Below are 21341 nucleotides of genomic sequence, written 5' to 3' on the forward strand. Positions count from 1 at the left end.
AGAGTGGTATGAGAACGGGTAGTGTCTATTGCGGAGGTATGGTAGCGCAAGGGATTTAAAATGCGTTTCTTGTATAAAGGCAACATCCGTGCGTAGCCTTTTCAGGTCCGCCAGTAGGATGCGCCGTTTTTCGGGTGTATTAAGGCCCTTCGCGTTAAGCGATAAAAGGCGGAGGCGAGGTGAGGCCATAACTAGACAAGGGGAACAGGAGGGGGCGTAGGCGGAACGGGAGTCGGCAGGGAGGGGGGGAAGGGTGGGTGAGGGAAAGACAGAGGGGAAATGGGGGAGGGGGGAGGACCGGAAAAGAAAGAAAGAAAAGGCAAGAATGCAAAGAAGTAGAACTGATATCGGAAACCGGGCCTAACGCCCTACGTCTCCAGAGAAAACTGAAATAGTTATGTGCATACAGTGCTTCGAGGGCAAAACATACCCTCTAGCAAAACATGCTAGCCTATGGGGGGAAGTGAACCGGGCAGGGAATGTAATAACCAGTTCCCCAAACCCGACTCCCACCTCGTGGCATCACTATAGCATAATGCATAACTCCAGGTAGAATTGTACACATCAAAGGAAATAAACAAAAAATGACAAAATAGCAAACAACCCACAGGTAACCAATAAACAGATAATGAAGGAATAAAACAGGTAAAGAACCACAATGGCTATGAAGATATACCGAACCCAGACGATACACGGCCTAGTCTGTACGAATTCGCATCCAGGTACCAAAACCGTGCATCGTCTGCAGAGCGCCTACAAATGGGCACCCTCCCAACCCCTCAAGGCCCACAACGTGCAGCCGACCTGGGCGATACAAGGCCCCATCCGTGCCAATCCGGACATCGGTATGGGCGCCGCGTACCGTCCGTCTCGCCCCAACACAAAAAACACATCCCCAATCCCCCCGTCCACCGCAATCAACCTCCTCCCCCACTAAGTCCTTGCCCCACAACCATCAGACAAGGGTGTATCATGGCCCCCCAGGTGCCTCCGCTAAGGTGTCCCCACAGCAACACCAGGGGGGGATCCACCAGCCCCCCACCCACCCCCCACAAGGCCCAGAGCCCCCACCCACATAATACATGATCCTCCTCGGAGCGACAGCTCCGCATGACCTCCAAGCTGCTATGCAAAAAACGGTTCACTAGAGTCTCTCAGGCAGGTGAGCAGGTATCTCCACTGTAAGTCATATGGAACAGGTGTGAGTAGGCAGCAGAGGACAGAGCCATGGAGGGGGGGGGGGGGGGGCGACGACATCCACAGGGTTTTTACCAGATCTATGTCAATCACATAGAAGATACTGCCTTTGGCCTCAGCGTATTACAAATAGCAAAGTAGGTCCTTCTTTGGTAGCAGTTTCTATAATGGTGTCTCCATCCCCTCAGGGGCATTGCTTTGGGACATCCCAGATAGTATAGCTAGATAGCTGCCCTGTGTCCCGTGATGTACGATAAAGAAAATGGGATTTTTCCTACAGCTTACCTGTAAAATCTTTGTCTTGGGAGTACATCACAGGACACAGAGGCCCCTCCCCTCTTTTGTGAATTTCTTGCTACAAAACTGAGGTACTTCCCGAATAGGAGGGGTTTCCTTTCTTTTGGGTATGCCAGTATCCATTCACCTATAGGTGGCGTATAACCCAGATAGTAACTACTATAGCTGCTCTGTGTCCCGTGATGTACTCCAAGAAAAAGTATTTTACCAGTAAGCTGTAGGAAAAATCCTATTATTGCTTCTGTAGTTAAACGTAGGAAATACATTTCTTTAGAAGAGGAAGTCTTGTTGCAGTCTTGGACAAAGTGATGTAATAACCTGTTTACTGTTAAAGAACTGTCTGCACATTGTCAGGCGAGATATGTATTGTCTATACATGGGGCGAGGGGTTTAGCCTGTCCTGCATAGGTAATGACCCATAGGTGGGTGACATCTGCTATATCCGGTTTGTAAACCCTATATATTCTTGCACACTTCCTGGAATAAACAAGCAACGCTTTTATGACATACAGTGTTTGAGTCCGATTGCATTGCTTCCATGAGGCCTTGTGAATTTGGGCGTGGTGGAACGGAGAAATGCCGACACATAAGCTAAAGTAATTAGATAGCTAGCAACAGAGGTAAAGGAAGATGGAGTCTTTCAGTTGCTTTAGGAGGTAATCTAGGTATCCCATTCGGGTAAACTAACCGCATAGAGAAGCTGGGACAGGGGCCAACATCTTAGTTACTTGAGGTGCTGTCAACTAGCCAAAGGGAAGGGCAACAAACTTGGAGCCCTGTGAGCCCACAACAAAACGCAAGTAGCAATTATATGGGTGGGTATGCCCAGTTAGGCAATTTGATGTCCACATAGGCCAGCTGGTCCCCAGAAGGGAAACTATGGCTGACCTGAAAGACTCCTGGTGGAATTTTTGAACCTGAAGGAATTTGTTGACAATGGGATGAATGCTCCCGCTTTGCCTTGGGGGCAGGGGACAGTTTGGAGTAGAACCCCTGAAATTTCTCAGATTATCAGAACTGGAGAAATACCCTCTGCCAAAGGAGCTGCTGGATAGCAATGTAAAGATCTGCCCTCCTCTGTGGAGAGTATGGCAGGTTAGCATGAAGCAGGGTGGAGGTAAGGACAGGAAACCATCATGAGGCCCCGAGAGATCATGTTCTGGGCCCAGATTGAGCAACCCATATATCCTGAGTCTAGATGGCAAAGAAGGCCTAAAAGACTCTTTCTACTCTGACAAGTAGGGTACTTCCTCACTGTAAGGTAGCCTTGTTCCCAGAGTTGGCAGGCTTAGACATTCAGGTCTTGTGGTGTAGTTGGGCTTGGACTTAGACCCGGATGCCTGAGGGAAACTAAAGTAACTCTGCATCTCAGGCTTTCCAGTAGAGGCTTTAACCCTCCTTATCTGTGATAAAAGTAAACTCATGCTGCCAGTGGCCTCTTTTAAAGTGTCCAATGAGTCAACAAATAAGCATTGTCCATCAAAAGGTATCTGTGCGAGAAGCTTCTAGCAAGGAAGCTCCACTGGCAAAAGAACGAACCAAAAGGAACCTTTGCACGTGTATCAAAAGGCGGCTCATCCTGGAAATATGGCAGAAAGTATCTACCAAAGCAGAGAAGAAGGCGCTTCTAAGTGCAGCATTAAAATGCTTTACTGACAAGGAAGGGTAAAAACACTTACAGGATGGAAGTAAAAAACAGGCATATGAATGAATCCATAATGTCCAGAGGATTGCCTCCTGGGAGTAAACGCGGCTGCAGGTGGAAGTTCCAGCCGACCAGCTGTGGGAAACACTGTCTTTGAACCAAGATGGAGAGTCACGCTGTCAGGGCCAGCATGGAACACAGGCAATCGGAAGTGACGTTGGAGTGGCAGGACATGTTTCGGAGCATGCCCAGTGCTTCTTCAGACCAGTTTAAAGTCTCCTTATTATCCAGAGCGCTCCTATTGTATGTTATAGAAAGTATCCACCACTAGTGTGAGGCAATGGGCCCAAGCTCCATCTGATGAAGGACACATGTATTTTTAAAACAGCTTACCTGTAAAACCCTTTTCTTTGATGTACATCGGGGACACAGAGCCGTAGTACTTACCATGTGTGTTATATCGGCTTATCAGGTGCTGGACACTGGCACGCCCCTTGAGGCGTGAACTTCCCCCATATAACCCCTCCCAATACTGAGAGTCCTCAGTTTTGTAGCCAAGCAATCAAAGTGTATAAGAAGAAGGGAGGGACCTCTGGGTCCCCTGATGTACATCAAAGAAAAGGATTTTATAGGTAAGCAGTTTTAAAAATCCTATTTTCTTTTCTTACATCAGGGGACACAGAGCCGTAGTACTTACTACGTGGGATGTCCCATAGCAATGGCAACTGAAGGAGGGGGAGACACAACAAAAAAGGAAGTCAGAGGACTTATACTGCAGGCTGCAGTACACTGTGCCCAAAGGCAGAATCCTCCTGACCCTTAACATCTTTTTTTATCAAATCTGGTAAATGTATGAACTGAAGACCCTGTTGCTGCTTTACAGATCTGAGCCGCAAAGGCCTGATGATGCACCGCCCAGGAGGTACTAATCGCCCTGGTAAAGTGCGCCTTAATATGAAAAGGAGGAATCTTCCTCTTTAAACCATAAGCCTGCACAATGACTTCACAAATCCACTTGGCAATAGTGGATCTAGATGCTGCCTGTCCTCTTTGGACCATCCGGCAGAATAAACAAAATATCTGTTTTACGAACCTGAGCAGTCGCCTTTAAATACACTCTGACCGCCCTTACTACATCAAGGGAATGTAGCAACCTCTCTTCCCTAGACTGAGGCTCTGGGAAGAATGAAGGAAGAACAATATCTTGGTTTAAGTGAAACCCTGTCACTACCTTTAGCAGGAATACTGGATGAGGGCGTAAAACCACCTTATCCTTATGCATAATCAGATATGGCTCCCTACAAGATAGAGCCACTAGTTCAGAAACTCTTCTGGCAGAAGAAATGGCAACCAAAAATACTATCTTTCTGGTCAACAGAACCAAGGGAATCTCCCATAAAGGTTCAAAAGGCTGCTTTTGTAAAGCTGACAGGACCAAGTTCAAATCCCAAGGATTTAGGGGTGTCTTGATCGGAGGACTGATCCGTGTTAACCCCTGCACAAAGGTACGCACTAAAGGGTGAGAAGCTAAAAGCTGCTGAAAGAACACCGACAAGGCCGAGATCTGGCCCTTGATGGTATTCAAGGCCAGATTCATCTCTAATCCCATCTGTAGGAATTCAAGAATTCTACCTATAACATATTTCCTGGGGTGCCAATCCCTGGATCCGCACCAGGCAACATATGCCTTCCAGACTATGTAGTAGATGATCCTGGAAGCTGGCTTCCTGGCATTAATCAAGGTAGATATGACTGAAGGAGATAACCCATGACCTCTTAGGATGTGGGTCTCAATAGCCAGACCGTCACATTTAGCATCTAAGGTAGGATGGAATACCGGACCCTGCAAAAGAAGGTCCGGCCTTAATGGCAGAGTCCAGGGAACTCCTACTGCCATCCTTATGATCTTAGCGAACCAAGGCCTTCTGGGCCACGCTGGGGCCATGAGAATCACCTCCCTTTGTTCCTTTCTGATCCTGTGAAGACGACGCGGAAGTATCAGAACTGGAGTATCAGAGAAAACTGATCCCATGGGAAGACTAATGGGTCTGTTCCGCAAGCTAGCGGATCCCTTGTCCTTGATACAAAGTTGTCGACTTTGTTGTTGAATCTGGACGCGAACAGGTCCACGTCCGAAGTACCCCATCTCTGACATATTGCAAGAAAGATGTCGGGGTGAAGAGACCACTCTCCTGGAAGCAGTTGTTGGCGGCTCAAGTAGTCCGCATGCCAATTCTCTATCCCGGGAATGAACACTGCAGATAGGCAACTAGCGTTGTGTTCTGCCCAAGACAAAACGTGATTCACCTCTCTCTCTGGGCTGCACGACTCCACGTGCCCCCCTGGTGATTGATGTAAGCCACAGCCGTGTTGTTGCCGGACTGAATCCTGACAGGACAGCCCTTCAGTCTGACTGTCCAGGCTCTTAAAGCCAGACAGATTGCCCGAATTTCCAAAATATTGATAGGCAATGTCCTTTAAAACCTGGACCACCTTCCCTGGACAGAATCCTCTTCCAGGACCACTCCCCAGCCTGTAAGACTGGCATCTGTGTTTACTACCTTCCAGGTGGAAGACAGAAATGTCCTTCCCTTTTGAAGGTTGCTGGACATCAGCCACCAATTTAGGCTCTGACGTACTTCAGGAGCAAGCTGAATCTGAAAATCTAAGACCTGAACCTGGAAAGGAAACCCTCAGGAACAGGGGTACACCCAGGTAATCCCGCAATCCTGGACCTGCGAGAAGACCCTGCCAGTAAACTTTTATTGGCCTTACTACCAAAAAGTACTGGATCCCAGGGCCCAAATTAAAAGCGTTTGCAAGCAAAACCTTGTGTCTTTGGATGACGAGGCTCGGGTACAGTTCATTTAGTCCATTACGGAGACATCAGAACGGATCCCTCAGTTCTCAAAGGATTACTGCCCGTGGAGCTCAGTACACACATCCTTACACATGCCCAACACCTTAGACACTGGCAAAAAACTGAGGATTCCCAGTAGTGGGAGGGGTTATATGGGGGAAGTTCATGCCTTAAGGGGCATGCCAGTGTCCAGCACCTGATAAGCTGATATAATCCACGTAGTAAGTACTACGGCTCTGTGTCCCCTGATGTAAGAAAAGAAACATGGCTTTAAGGGCGATGTCCAACTATTTATCTACAGGGTTCTTGAACAGTGGGACATCATAAACATTGAACTGTAAGGGTTTTATTAGGACAGGAAATGGCTGGGTCTATGAAAGGGATGGTCCATTTTTTCAGGATCCTCTCCTTGATAGGGTTTTGCTGAGCAAAACATTTGGGAGAAACAGAGATTTTCCCCAGATGAGACCAGTCACCATACAGGACATTCTCCAATGGTTAGTGTACAGGGAAGGTTTTGGCTGTCTAGGAGATTTTTAAAGAACCAAGACTGATGACCTTCGGTCAAGATGATGCAGCCTGCTCCAGGACAAGACCATAACTGCTACATTAATAAGGAGTGTGCCAATATCCTTTACCTTGGGAGAGATAATCGACCTGGTATCCTTCTGATGGCTCAGATGAGCAGCCTCCCTCCTCCTACTCTTTAGGGAGCATTAAACCTGCAAGAAAAAAAACTTTAGCAGGACCACTGGAGGACAGAGGCCCCTACAATCTGAGGCCTCTAAAAGAGTAGTCTGCCGCCTGTAAAATCAGACAGACATGGCGCCGGGGGAATTCCTTTCTGGATAGAATGGCATAACGGGGAGCACCAGGAAGTAAGAGGAGGAGGGCAGTGACTAGAAACAGTGGTAAGGACTATAAGGTTTAAGGCCATCGTGGGATATGCTGTAAAACACCTCCCCTGAAGAAGAGCGTGAGCCAGCAAGGCTTGCTGATCTGTTCATCTGTGCATAGGATATACCATTAAAGTGAGGAAGAAGCACCCCCAAAGGGTTACTCACAGTCTGTGTTATTGAGTAGAAAGAAGCCTTTTGTGATCAGTCACTGTATGCAGAGGGAGCACAGAAAAACGTTCAAAGATCGCTGTGCCTGTATTCCATAAGGAAGCAGGGAGTGGAGGAGCCCCTTCCAGTGCCAGCCAGTGCAATGCAAGAGACTAAGAAGGCTTCCACCTACAGAGTAAGTTCAGGTTGGATCTAGGCTGCGCAGGCAGAGAAGGCACCCCCAAACCCATGAGGGAGATGTCAAAAATGTAAAGGTGCAGTGGTCCGAAAAACCATGGCCTGCAACCAAAAACAGCGCAGCCTGGAGTCACAGGGCACACCCTAGGAGGCAGAATTCTGGAGATAGCAATTCAGGCTGGAACAAGCCTCTTGGAAAAATGCTGCAACTCCCGCTGCTGGCAGCTATCAAGAAGGCTCAGCTTTGGCATGCCAAATTAACCATTAAGGGACTGGGATAGCTGCACCCTAGGTTGCCTGGACAAAAGAAAAAAACAAAACAAAACAAAAATAAATAAAACTTACCACAGTATCTTGCGGACCCGGCTGGTAATAATATATGGGGACAGCTGCCCCCACAGATCTTTGACTTCCCAGTGGGCATGCCTCAAAAGGGGGTCTTCAGGGACAGGGTCACCCCAAATTCAATATGTTGCACCATGTGACATGATGAGTGCAGAGGACCAAAGCAACTGTGCAGGTTGGCCCTGTATCTACTTCCTGGCAGGGTCCAGGTACAGCCGGCCAAGGCACAGCTGAGAAGTTAGCTGATCTAGAAAGCTGCTAATGAAAGCTACAATGGATATTAGCAGCTACAAACTTGAAAGAAGATTTAATCAGGTAACAGGTAATAAAGAAAAATGAAAGTAAAAAACAAACTTTTGCTTTTCACTTATGGCTAAGCCCTGCAAATTCCAATTCCTATTTCCAATGAGCCTCAGTGTCCAAGAAAAACACTTTTGGAAGGGTGATGGCAGTCAACTCAAAAACCAGGCAGAGAAGGTCAGCCGAACATTGACTGCAGCCAATTAGTTGGAGTCACGGTTTGGGTGTGTTCGCGGGTGTCAGTTTGTGGGTGCTGGCTATCAAAATGATATAACCAGCAGAGGGAGATTTGCGTATTCTTGCTGTTAAGTGCGGATGGGGTAATCTATGGATTTTGGAGTGTGTGTGGCCAGCTTTTGGCTATAGGTTTACTTTTTAAAAGAAGAACTAAGGTTAGTAAGCATGTAGCACTTCTTTAGCAGAAGCATACCATTTTATATCATTTCAGCAGACATTTTGAAAGTCTTTCATTATCATTCAATATAAGGAATTGCATTTTCAAAGATAAATTGAGATTTACCGTGATATGAAGTGCCACACCAGATGCAGTAAAAATGTTTGTCTCTTAAGTAACTTGTCAGAATTTGCAGCTTATCAAGGGTCTAGGAAGAGTAAACAAAAAAACAAAAAATAATCAGATGAGAAGACATTCTACTGAGCCATACAATTTTGTGCAGTTTATCAAATAATCATTAGTGACTAGTCAATAATCAGAGTCTGATTCCAAAAATAACAGCTTTAGAGGATAAAAATAAAAAAATGAATGCAGAGCAATTATATTAAAAAGTAAGGGTCCATTAACACCAATCACAACATAGGTAAACTTCATGTGCAATGGAGCACCGTGGTGCCATTAACCACTTCACATCCAGGCCAATTCTGACATTTCTCTCCTACATGTAAAATTCGTAATTTTTTTGCTAGAAAATTACATAGAACCCCCAAATATTATAGATGTTTTTTTTAGCAAAGACCCTAGAGAATACAATGGCGGTCGTAGCAAAAAAAAAAAAAAAAAATGTCATGCTTTAAAATAAAAAAAACGATCCTGGCTTCCCAGCCAAAACGGCGCAGTTAATTTGAATGCAGAGGGCGGGCGTGACGTCATAACATCGCGCCCGGCCTCCGAACGATCATAGAGACTCCAGGGACGATCTGGTCTGCCGGAAATCTCTATGGTATCATCCGGGGGCCGGCGGATCCTGTGACCGACTCACCGATGGAAGTGGTGAGTCGGTACAAGCACCGGAGGGCGGTGGGAGGCGTAAGAACGATCAAGCGGAGGAACAGCCGCTATGATCATTCTTATGGTGCAGGGAATCGCCGATATCTGAATGATGTCTGTGGCCTCAGGCATCATTCAGATATACCCCCACAAAGCCCACGACGTCGTATGACGTAGTATGGGCGCCAAATGGTTCATTTCCACATTTTGTTATGTTACAGCCTTGGTCCAAAATGGATAAAACACATTATTTCCTTTAAAATTCTACAAACGATACCCATAATGACAATGCCATGACACTCAAAATTGAGCTCAGGTGCATTCTGTTTCCATTGATAATCCTTGAGGCTAGAATCACACTTGTACGACAAACGCTTCGACATTGGGAGCTCATGTCGCATGACGTGTGCAAATCAATGGTTCCCTATGAACCAAAAGTCAGTCCAACTTTCAAAAAGGTTCCTGCACTACTTTGATCCTACTTCAGCCCATTGAATATCATTGAAGTCGGATCATCCTCTTAACTGATTCGACTTTGGAATGTGACTTGTGCTCTGAGGATCTTGAAGGGGAACTCCACATCAAAAAAAAAAAAAAAAACCCCACCAAAATCCATACCCGATCCTTATCCAAGCACACAGTTTGGCAGCTCCCCCCCTCTCTCCTTCTGAACCATACCAGGCCACATGCCCTCAACATGTGGGCGTGAGTGCTTTGGTAGGGGGGGGTCCACCGAGGAACGTCATGTGGAGGCCCCGCCAGATGCCTATACAAGTAATGGCACACATCAGACCTAGCATTAGAGCGGGAGAGGGCACGAGAGAAGATTGGAGGAAGAACAGATGGAGAACCGCAGAGAGGAGACTCGGCAGAGGCAGAAAACATCAGCGGAGAGAGGAGACCTGGCATAAGAGGGAGGAGGACAGTGTAAAGAGGAGAAGAACCGGAGAGGGGAGATTAACTGCCAGAGGGTGAAGACATCTCTGGAGGAGGGAGAAGAAAATCGGACATCGGAGCGAATTTAATAAAATTACTTTGTCAAAAACATGTGTACTGTTTTTATTTTTGCCCCCTTTTTTTTTGAGCATTTGGGTAGGGGTACAATTTACCTCATACTCATTCACATAAGGTGGGGGGCTAGGATCTGGGGGCACCCTTCATAAAAGGGGGCTTTCAGATTCTGATAAGACCCCATCCACACACCCCGACAACCACTAGCCAAGGTTGTTGGGAAGAGGTCCTTGTCCTCATCAACATGGGGACAAGGTGCCTTGGGGACCACCCTGCCCCAAAAAACCCACGTTGAGGGCGTGTGGCTTGGTATTATTCAAGAGGGGGAGGCGCTTGCTCGTCCCCACCCCCCTTCCTGACCTGCTACTGAAGGTCCCAGTGAGCACAGTGGCCTCCATCATTCATAAAAGGAAGAAGTGTGGAACCACCAGGACTCTTCCTAGAGTGGGCAGCACGGCCAAACTGAGCAATCGGGGAGAAGGACCTTAGTCAGGGAGGTGACCAAGAACACAATGGTCACTCTGGCAGAGCGCCAGCATTTCTCTGTGGAGAGAGGAGAATCTTCCAGAAGAACAACCATCTCTGCATCACTCCACTAATCAGGCCGGTATGGTAGAGTGGCCAAATGGAAGCCACGCCTCACTAAAAGGCACATGAAAGGCCACCTAGAGTTTGCCAAACGTCACCTGAAGGACTCTGGTCTGATGAAAAAAAGATTGAACTCTTTAGCCTGAATGGCAAGGGTCATGTCTGGAGGAAACCAGGTACTGCTCATCACCTGGCCAATACCATCCCTACAGTGAAGCATGGTGGTGGCAGCATCAGGCTGTGGGGATGTTTTTCAGCTGCAGGAACTGGGAGACTAGTCAGGATTGATTGAAAGAAGAATGCAGCAATGTACAGAGACGTCCTTCATGAAAACCAGCTCCAGAGCGCTCTGGATCTCAGATTGGGGTGAAGGTTCATCTTCCAACAGGACAACAACCCTAAGCACACAGCCAAGATAACAAAGGAGTGGCTATAGGACAAGTCTGTGAATGTCCTTGAAGTGGCCCAGCCAGAGCCCAGACTTGAACCTGATTGAACATCTCTGGAGAGATCTAAAAAATGGCTGTGTACCGATGCTCCCCATCCAACCTGATGGAGCTTGAGAGGGCCTGCAAAGAAGGATGGGAGAAGCTGCCAAAAATAAGCATGCCAAGCTTGTAGCGTCATACTCGTACATCATACTCAAAAAGACTTGAGGCTGTAATTGGTGCCAAAAGGTGTTTCAAAGTATTGAGCAAAGGCTGTGAATACTTATGTACAGTGGTTTGAAAAGGTATTCATACCCCTTGATATTTTCCACATTTTGTCACGTTACAACCAAAAAAGTCAATGTATTTTATTGGAATCTTATGAGATACACCAACACAAAGTGACATAGAATTGTGAAGTGGAAGGAAAATTATAAATGGTTTTCAAGACAAAAAAAAGTGAAAAAAGTGTGGCATGCATTTGTATTCAACCCCCTTTACTCCGGTACCCCCAACTAAAATCTAGTGGAACCAATTGCTTTCAGGAGTCACCTAATTCGTCCAAACAGCATCATGAAGGTCAAGGAACACACCAGACAGGTCAGGGATAAAGTTGAGGAGAAGTTTAAAGCAGCGATAGGTTATAAACTGACAGGCCCGGCAAGGAGAGCATTAATCAAAGAAGCAGCCAAGCGGCCCATGGTAAGTCTGGAGGAGCTGCAGAGATCCACAGCTCAGTGGGAGAATTTGTCCACGGGATAGATAACTCCACAAATCTGGCCTTTATGGAGGAGTGGCAAGAAGAAAGTCATTGTTGAAATAAAGCCATAAAGAAGTCCTGTTGCAGTTTGTGGGAAGCCATGTGGGGGACACAGCAAACATGTTTAAGAAGGTGCTCTGGTCAGATGAGACCCAAATTGAACTTTTTCCCTTAAAAGCAAAATTCTACATGTAGGGGAAAACTAACACTGCATATCACCCTGAGCACACCATTCCCATCATGAAACATAGTGGTGGCAGCATCATGTTGTGGGGATGCTTTTCTTCAGCAGGGACAGGGAAGCTGATCAGAGTTAATGAGAAGATGGATTGAGCCAAATACAGGGCAATCTTAGATGAAAACTTGTTAGAGCCTGCAAAAGACTTGAGTGGGTAGCAGTTCACCTTCCAATTGGACAACGACCCTAAAGATACAGCATATCAAAGCATATTCATGTGTTAGCATGGCAGAGTCAAAGTCCAGACCTAAATCCAACTGAAAATCTGTGGCAAGGCTTTAAAATTACAGTTCACAGACTCTCTCCATCCAATTTGACAGAGCTTGAGCTATTTTGCAAATAATAATGCAAAAAAAAAAAAAAAATCACTCTAGATGTGCAAGCTGGTAGAGACATCCCCAAAAAGACTTGCAGCTGTAATTGCAGCCAAAGGCGGTTCTACAAAGTACTGACTAAATACAAATGCACATCACATTTTTCACATATTTATTTGTAAAACATTTTGAAAACCATTTATCATTTTCCTTTACTTCACAATTATGTGCCACTTTGTGTTGGTCCATCACACAAAATCCCAATAAAATACATGTTATTGGTTGTAACATGAAAAACTTCGAGGTATGAATACTTTTTTTTAAGGCACTGTACATGTGATTTTATCTCGCTTTAAATTTTTTAATACATTTGCAAAGATTTCAAAACAAAATTCTTTCACATTGTCATTATGGGGTATTGTTTGTAGAATTTTGAGGAAAATAATGAATTTAATTCATTTTGGAATAAGGCTGTAACATAACAAAATGTAGAAAAAGTGAAGCTCTGTAAATACTTTCTGGATGCACTGCACATAACATTTAGTGAATGGGAGTTCTTACAGTGTCTCCCAGTGTACTACATTTAGGTCTTGCTAAAATTATCAGAATTAATTTATAACTACAGACAAATCTATGAGAAATGTTAGCCAACCAAAGAGGCATCTACAATCTAATATGTCACAGAAACCTTACAGTCAAGTTGTGCTGCAGCTCATTAAACATGAAACATGATTAGATAGGATGGAAGACCTTCCCAATTATTATTTTCTTTTCCAATGATTTTTTTGGAAAATAAGTTTCGACAGGCAACAAGGTTCTCAATAATACAAATATTGTGTCAACAATAGTGTTACAATAGTGGGTGTGAGATCAGTGCAGTTGGATCATTCTATAACTATACCATATCAAAAAGGTACCAACCATGACCATCCCTGTCCTGAAAAGAAAGTGGTGATTCATGAGATGTCTAGAACTCACTGATCGATAAAAACTGTTCACTGTATACCTAACGATATAATGATTAACATTTATAACAAGTCAAGGCTATTATGCTTGTATGATACTGAAAAGCCTTGCAAAAAAAAAAGAAATAAAAAAAGACAGAACAGAGAATTCCCCCTGGAGGGAATATCGTGTAGCGGAACCAGATTTTCTAGCTTAAAGTCATAGTAGAAAACAAATCTAAGTAGTATAAGCTAGGCTTAATGTACTTTAGAGCCCACTATCAAACATGTGGGAACCCAAAATAGGGCAAATTAAAGAGGAAGCAAACCCCGATGAGTTTACTTCCTCTTTTTTTCCCTGCAAAGGTAAAGCATAATGGACTACTATGCATCGCATAGTAGCCCATTATGTGTCACTTACCTGACACAGGAGCCAGCGAAGTCGCCGCTGTCCCCTGTAGTCCGCCGCATCCATCTTGCTGGTGGCGTCCCGCAGCTCCGCCGCTGTCATTCGGCGAAGCCGCGATGACGTCACTCCCGCGCATGCGCACGGGAGTCGACAAATGCGGCAGTTCCATTCTTGGAACTGCCGCGCTCAGTGCGCCTGCGCGCCGCTGTCTACGGCGCATTCGCTGCAAGCTGCATTTGCCCGTTTTCGAGCAAATATCTCCTAAACCATATAGGTTTAGGAGATATTGCTTGGACCTACAGGTAAGCCTTAATCTAGGCTTACCCGTAGGTCAAAGTGGTTTGTAAGGGTTTACAACCACTTTAAGAGTTAGGAATGAAAAAAGAGAGAAGGAAAAAGGAAAAAAATAAAAAGTGGAAGAAAGAAGAGAAGAGAAGAGAGAAGGAAAAGGTTTGCGGTCGTTCTCCACACTCCAGACTACTGACCCCTACCCCCGTCCCACCCCTCATGGCGACTGGAGATATCTAATCCAGCGGTTCTGAACCCTTACAAGCTGGCTTTGTTGGTTATGAAAAATACTAGTTAATTTTTCATTCATCATGATCAAGGAAATTTTATTTTTCACTAATGCAAAATTTATCAGAGGGGTTTTCCATGCTCGCACTATGCTGGTCTTAGCTGCCAAAGATAAAAAAAAAGGGCAGTTCATTTGAAATATCAGAAAATAAAGCAGTCTTACCATTTTTAGGTACATTCACTCCAGTCACAAATGAACCAAGTTAAAAATTCTTATCCAAAACCATTTGACTTTTGGGCACGTCCACAAGATGTGGAGCACTGTGTCCTCCTGACCACATCCCCAAAAACAGAGAGGCAATGCATCTGGGTAGATTTTAGTTATCCTCATCGGTACGAGGTACCATTGTGACAATACTTTGTAATTCGCCTTCACCAAAGAGGTGTTCAAAATTCCCTTGTGCACCATGGTCGACCACTTAGACCAAATCTCCTCGTCAATAGTCTCCCCGGCCAATTGACAGGGGAGTTTAGAGCCCTGATCCGTTAGCAGAATATACAACTCAGAAATACTACCCCCCGTCCCTCTTAGGCATTTATTTTCTTAAAATGTTCTAGTGGTAATGTCACCACGGTCTCAACAAAGCGACTGTAAATAATGGGTAATTTGAAACTACTCCGTCGGGGGCATCTCCAAAGTATCTTGAAAGTAGGGAGGCTTTCTAATGTCCTTATGATCTATAAAATGTGCCATCTTGTATGAATCTTTATTAATCCACCATGCAAACTGTTGCAGATGTTGTTCAGAGGATTTCCGAGAACGGAGGTCACTGGGGCATGGGGCGACTTTAGAGAATATATTTTGCACATCCTGTCCCAGAGGCCCAGTGAGTGAGGAAAATTGGATTTTTAATACAGCTTACCTGTAAAATCCTTTTCTTGAAGTACATCATGGGACACAGAGCACTATTCATGACTATCTGGGTTACATGCTACCTTTAGGTGATTGGACACTGGCAACCAAAAGCAAGAAGGTTCCTCCCAAATGGGAAGTACCTTAGTTTTGTAGCAAGCAATGAAGAGCCCAGAAAAAAAGGAGGGGAGGGACCTGTGTCCTGTGATGTACTTCAAGAAAAGGATTTTACAGGTAAGCTGCATTAAAAATCAATTTTTCTTTATTGTACATCACAGGACACAGAGCACTATTCATGACCATCTGGGATGTCCTAAAGCAATGCACCTGAGGGGAGGGAGACACAGCCTATTCAAGCCCCAATGGGCCCTCTGCCCTATAAAGCTGCCTGCAACATGCTGTGGCCAAAAACAGTCTCCCTTTGAGATCTAACATCCACCTGGTAAAACCTGGTGAACGTATGAATCGAAGACCAAGTGGCTGCTTTGCAAACCTGAGCCATAGACACCTGTTGGCGCACTGCCCATGATGCACTAACCTCTCTAGTAGAATGTGCCTTTAAATGCCAAGGTGGAACCCTGCGCTTCAACCCATATACCTGGACAATAGCCTGGCGTATCCACCTCAAGATAGCTGAACTCATAGCTGCCTGTCCTTTTTTAGGACCCTCCGGCAGAACAAAAAGGGAGTCAGTCTTCCGGAACAGAGCTGACATGCTTAAAGAGGAAGTAAACCCTGATGAGTTTACTTCCTCTTTGATTCCCTGCAAAAGTAAAGCATAATGGACTACTATGCATCGCATAGTAGTCCATTATGTGTCCCTTACCTGACACAGGAGCCATCAAAGTCACCGCTGTCCCCTGTAGCCCGGAGCATCCATCGTCTCGGTGGGTCTCACTGCTCCGCCGCTGTCATTAGACGAAGCCGCAATGACGTCACTCACGTGCATGCGCACCTGGAGCCGCCACTAGCGGCATATCGCCGTTGACAGCGGCACGCTCAGTGCGCCGTTGTCTACGGCGTATGCGCCGTAAACAGTGGTGCCTGTGTTTTGGCAAATATCTCCTAAACCGTGTAGGTTTAGGAGATATTTCTTGGACCTACAGGTAAGCCTTAATCTAGGCTTACCTGTAGGTCAAAATGGTTTGTAAGGGTTTAGAACCACTTTAAGTAAACTCTGATTGCCCTCACCACTTCAAGCAAGTGAAGCAATCTTTAGGGTTTGGAAAGAAGGAAGGCAAAATTATATCTTGATTTAAATGAAAATTGGAAACCACTTTTGGCAAAAAATCCGGACGAGGGTGCATGGCCGCCTTGTCCTGATGTAGACTCAAACAAGGTTCCCAAGCTCTGACACCCTTCTGGCTGAGGTTATGGCCACCAAAAAGACCAAATTTCCTAGTCAACAGGATCAAAGTAATACACCTAATGGGCTCAAAGGGTTGACTCTGAAGGGCTGACAGCACTAAGTTCAAGTCCCAGAGGCATAAGGGCAGTTTAACCGGCGGCCTCAGGTGCGTTACTCCCTTGACAAAGGTTTGCACCAGAGAATGGGACGCAATCGGTCTCAGGAAAAAAACGATAAGGCCGAAATGTGTCCTTTAATTGTGCCCAAAGCCAGTTTTAAGTCTACTCCTGCTTGAAGAAAAGCAAGGATCCTCCCAAAGGTATACTTACAAGGGTGCCATCCTTTTCCTTTGCACCAGGAAATGTATGATCTCCAGACTCTATAGTAAATAGCTCTAGAAAGCAGGTTTCTAGCATTTATCAGAGTAGACAAGACCGAACCCTTAACACCACAGTCTCAGTATTCTGGCCTCAATAGCCATGCCATCAAATTCAGCAACTGTAAAGAAGGATGGAATATGGGTCCTTGAGACAACAGGTCCAGACGAAATGGAAGGAACAATGGGTCCCCTGCTGCCAACCTCACAATCTCTGTGTACCAAGACCTCCTGGGCCAGGCTGGGGCCACCAGGATCACCGGCTTTCGTTCCTCCTGTATCCTGCATAGCAGGTGCGGCAGAATTTGAATCGGAGGGGAGGCATACAACAGAGAATGCCGATCCCAACGAACCACCAATGATTCAGGCCCCACAGCAAGCGGATCCTTGGTTCTGGACACAAACCTGTCCAGCTTGGCATTGAATCTGGATGCCAGAAGATCCCCATCTGGGGTCCCCCAGTGTTGACAGATCTGGAGAAAAACTTTGGGATGAAGGGACCATTCCCCTGGCAACAACTTTTGGAGACTTAGATAGTCTGCCTGTCAAATGCCTTTCTGCCCAAGTCAATATGTGATCCACTTCTTTCTGGGCCATTTGGCTCTTAATGCCCCCTTGGTGGTTGATATACACCACCACCGTGGAGTTGTCAGACTGGACCCGGACAGGAAGGCTCCGAAATCTGGATGTCCAGAAAACGCAGAGCTAGCCGGGCTGCCCAATTTTCCAATAGATTGATGGGCAAGGTTTTTTCTGCTTGGGACCATACTTCCTGGACAGAGGCTTAATCCCGGACTGCTCCCCAGACCAGACAACTGGTGTCGGTAGTCACCACCTTCCAGGCAACCGGTGGAAAGGATTTTCTGCTTTTCAAGTTGCTGGCTTTTGACCACCAAGATAGGCCCCGTTGTACCTGTGGAGACAGAGCCATAGGATGGTCCAAGGTTCGAGCAGTCTTGTCCCAGGCTTTCAGAATATTGTTCTGGAACAACCTGGAGTGGAACTGAGCATAAGGAATCGCATTGAAAGACGACACCATCTTGCCCAGTAACCTCATGCACAGCCAAATAGAGGGTCTCTCCTCTCTTTTCACCTTCCGGATGACCTCAACTTGGGAGCTTAGGGATGCCAACAACAGTGCCAGAATCTCTGAAGACCTTGATGTCTATGGACACTAAGTAATCCTCTTTTCTCAGGGATGTTATTATTATTGAATGAGCCGACTCCATACGGAAGGACCTGACGTTTAGAAAGCAATTGAGAGACTTGAGGTCCAAAACGGGCCTTACCTCCCCGTTTGGCTTCAGCGCGATGAAAGGGTTTGAGTAAAACCCCTTGAATCTTTCCTTGTGTGGAACCTTGACAATTACTCCCTGCTTTTGCAGATGCTCCAAGGGCAGGAACAAACATTTCCTTCTCTCTGGTTTCCGCCAGAACCCTTGAGCTCAGAAAGAGTTGGAGGAAACTCCCGAAACTCTATTCAGCAACCTTGTTATAGCGGAAATGACCCACCTGTCCTGAACTAGTCCCTCCCAAGCATTCAAAAACAGCCGAAGTCTTCCCCCCACCCGTAAGAGCGGGGCACCCCTTCACAAGGTAGACTTGGAGTTGGGCTTGGCTGACCTTTGGGTCCAGGGTTTTTTCTACCCAGATTGCTGAGGCAGTCGATACTGCTTGGGAGAAGAAGCACTAGGCCCTAGAGCGTTGGGAATCTTAAAAGAAGGCTGCTTATTCTTCCTTTTAACAGGAAGTAAGGTGCTCTTTCCTCCGGAGATCTTTTGGATATACTTATCCAGACCTTCGCCAAACAGGCATTCTCCATGGAAGGGAAAAGCCACAAGAAGCTTTTTGCATGGCATCTCGGAAGACCAGTTCTTTAAACCACAAGACTCTGCGCATATGTACCGACAGTAGCGCATAACGACACATCTGCTGGATTGAGTCTTTTAATGTGTCTACTGCAAAGAAAAAAAGCATGAGGAAGCTACGGCAATGCCTCAGTAGATTCCTCCTGACAAGGGAGGCTCTTGCCCAACCTTTTAAAACGGTCCTTTAGAGACTGGCAAATGCTGATAGCCGCTACTGCCGGCTGTACTGCTGAACCGGCCACTGCAAAGGAGGCATTTAACAAGGACTCTAGATTTTTATCAGCCAGATCCTTAAATACTTATGCATTATCCACTGGACAGGTTAGACTTATTCACTGAAGAAATGGCGGCATCAACCAAAGGTGTATCCCACTTCTTCCTGAATTTTCCCTCCATAGGAAATTTGGAGGTAAGTATATCCTGTCAGGGTGATCCCAGTCTGCTTAAATTACCTGTTTCAATAATGGATGCACAGCGAACGCTTGGGAACCATGCTGAGGCCGCAAGGATCCAAAAGTAGAACAGGAGCGTCCAGTCTCCTGAACTGGGGGTAATTTAAACCCAGCTCGAACCATCTCTGCCAGAGATTAGACGAACAATTTTTGGGAATGGGAGGCTGAAAATGGTTCCTCTGAACCAGAGTCCTCTGTTGAGGAATCCTCAACCTCTCCTTCCTCCCGGTCTTTTGTGACCACCTTCTCCAAATCCTCTGCCTACTCTGGCTATGGATCACCTGGACCCATCTGGCTATGAGAGCTCAAGTGATTCGCCACTGGGGCCAGGCTCAGGAGAGGGAGATCTATTACGCGTCCCCGTCCCCCTCCCGTGTTATAGAGGCAATACCTGCTATTTTGCCCTCAAGGCCAGCTAAGGTAGATGCCAAATCATCCTTAACATAAGCCAAGGCAGGAACATTGGTAGTGGCCACAACGCCTGACAAATGCAATGGCTCAGCCAGGCCAGATGCCGCAGGTCTTTCAGGGGAGATGAAGGCTGCATCCACATGAGGTTGGTCCCCTGATTTTAAAGGAGGTACTCTTACCCCTGTATTTGCCCTGCTCCCTGTTCATCATTTTCTGGAAGACAGACATTGCTTACAAAATAAGGAAGAAAGGACTCCCTCTGAGCCACCAGCTGTAATCCAGCATAAAGCAGCTATCAAAGCTTGTAAAAACACTCCCCGCTAACCTGTCGCAACTGTGTCCAAAACCTCCAGACTCACGTGCACAAGTATGTCTCCACAGTGCCCGCCAGGAAACGCCAGCTTATAAGTCTGCCGTTCAATAGAGATGCTACTCATGCACCAGCGCGCGTCCCACGTGATCTGTCCACACGAACGCCTGGGAACACTCATGGTGCAATCGCATTCTACTGTGCACACGCCGCCAACACATGGCGCATGGAAAACGAGCCAGTACCCCGTGGTGCACGATCACAGCACAGGAATCCCTGCGGCACGAGTGCTTGCGACACTCATGCGCACCCCGGGCTACACTACTTTAAGTGTTAGTAACCGAATGAGTCTGTAACGCCTTACCATTAAGACAGAGGACACTCAGGTTAGAGGCCACACAGTAATAGAGGGGAACATACAATAGCCATCCCAGAGGGAGTACTCACCACTCCACGCTGCAGGACCTGAAAAAAACAGGCCCAATCTTCCCCCATCATGGCTGGTAGTGCCTCTGTGGACCTTCAAGGACCGGGTCCCCCAATTTTTGGGGTCCACACCCTTGGACCTGTAAGGCACCCTTTTTGGTTATCTTGGGCAAGTGCTCGAACCAGAATACCAATATACAAGGGTCCAGCGCCCATAAAGGACACGTTACAAGCAAAACCTTGTTCTTGAACAGAGGCTCGGATACCATCCATTTTAGATTTCTTGTGCCATCCGAATGAATCCGATTACAACGTCCTCGCTGGGACATCATTGAAGAATTTGAAGAGCTTCAACAGCCATGACCATCATCTTCAAGACAAAACTGAGGTATTTCCCGTATGGGAGGGGTTATATGGGAGGAACCTTCTTTCTATTGGTTGCCACCGTCCAATCACCAAAAGGTAGTGTATAACCCAGATAGTCATGAATAGTGCTCTATGTCCCGTGATGTACAATAAAGAAAAGAGGGGCTCGGAATGGCTCTACACTCCCTCGAGGGTATCCACATTAGAAGGTCCATAGGGAGTGGAGAACTCGCCTGCGCCTCCAGGTTCACCCAATCAGGCTGATAAGTTGTAGAAATTTTTTTTTAGAGAGTTGCACCAACTGGGCCACTCTATAGTAGCGCAAAACGTGTGGAACCCCCATACCACGTCGCCATTTTAATTAATGATTGGAGTTGCTTAAAAATTTTTGTGGGAACTGGTATCGGTAGGGACTTAAAATAATAAAATAATTCTCGGAGGAGCCATCATTTTAATGGCACCTATTCTGCCCATCCAAGAAAGACTATGGTTCTGCCAATTCTTTAAATCTTCTGTCACAGCAGAAAGAAGAGGGTCGTAATTGGCCTTA

At 46.2% G+C, this 21341-nt stretch overlaps 1 protein-coding gene across 1 annotated transcript in view; it reads right to left on the reverse strand.

Moving 5' to 3' along the window:
- GPATCH11 (G-patch domain containing 11) overlaps positions 1–21341 on the reverse strand; it is a 163752-nt gene that overhangs the window by 20315 nt on the left and 122096 nt on the right. The window contains exon 7 of the mRNA XM_077486444.1: positions 8409–8490. Coding sequence (XP_077342570.1) covers positions 8409–8490 — 82 coding nt within the window. The remainder of the gene's footprint in view (positions 1–8408; positions 8491–21341) is intronic.

This window comes from Lithobates pipiens, unplaced genomic scaffold, assembly GCF_037356315.1.
Source record: "Lithobates pipiens isolate NorthernLeopardFrog02 unplaced genomic scaffold, aLitPip1_a1.2 Scaffold_18, whole genome shotgun sequence".
Classification (NCBI taxonomy): domain Eukaryota; kingdom Metazoa; phylum Chordata; class Amphibia; order Anura; family Ranidae; genus Lithobates; species Lithobates pipiens.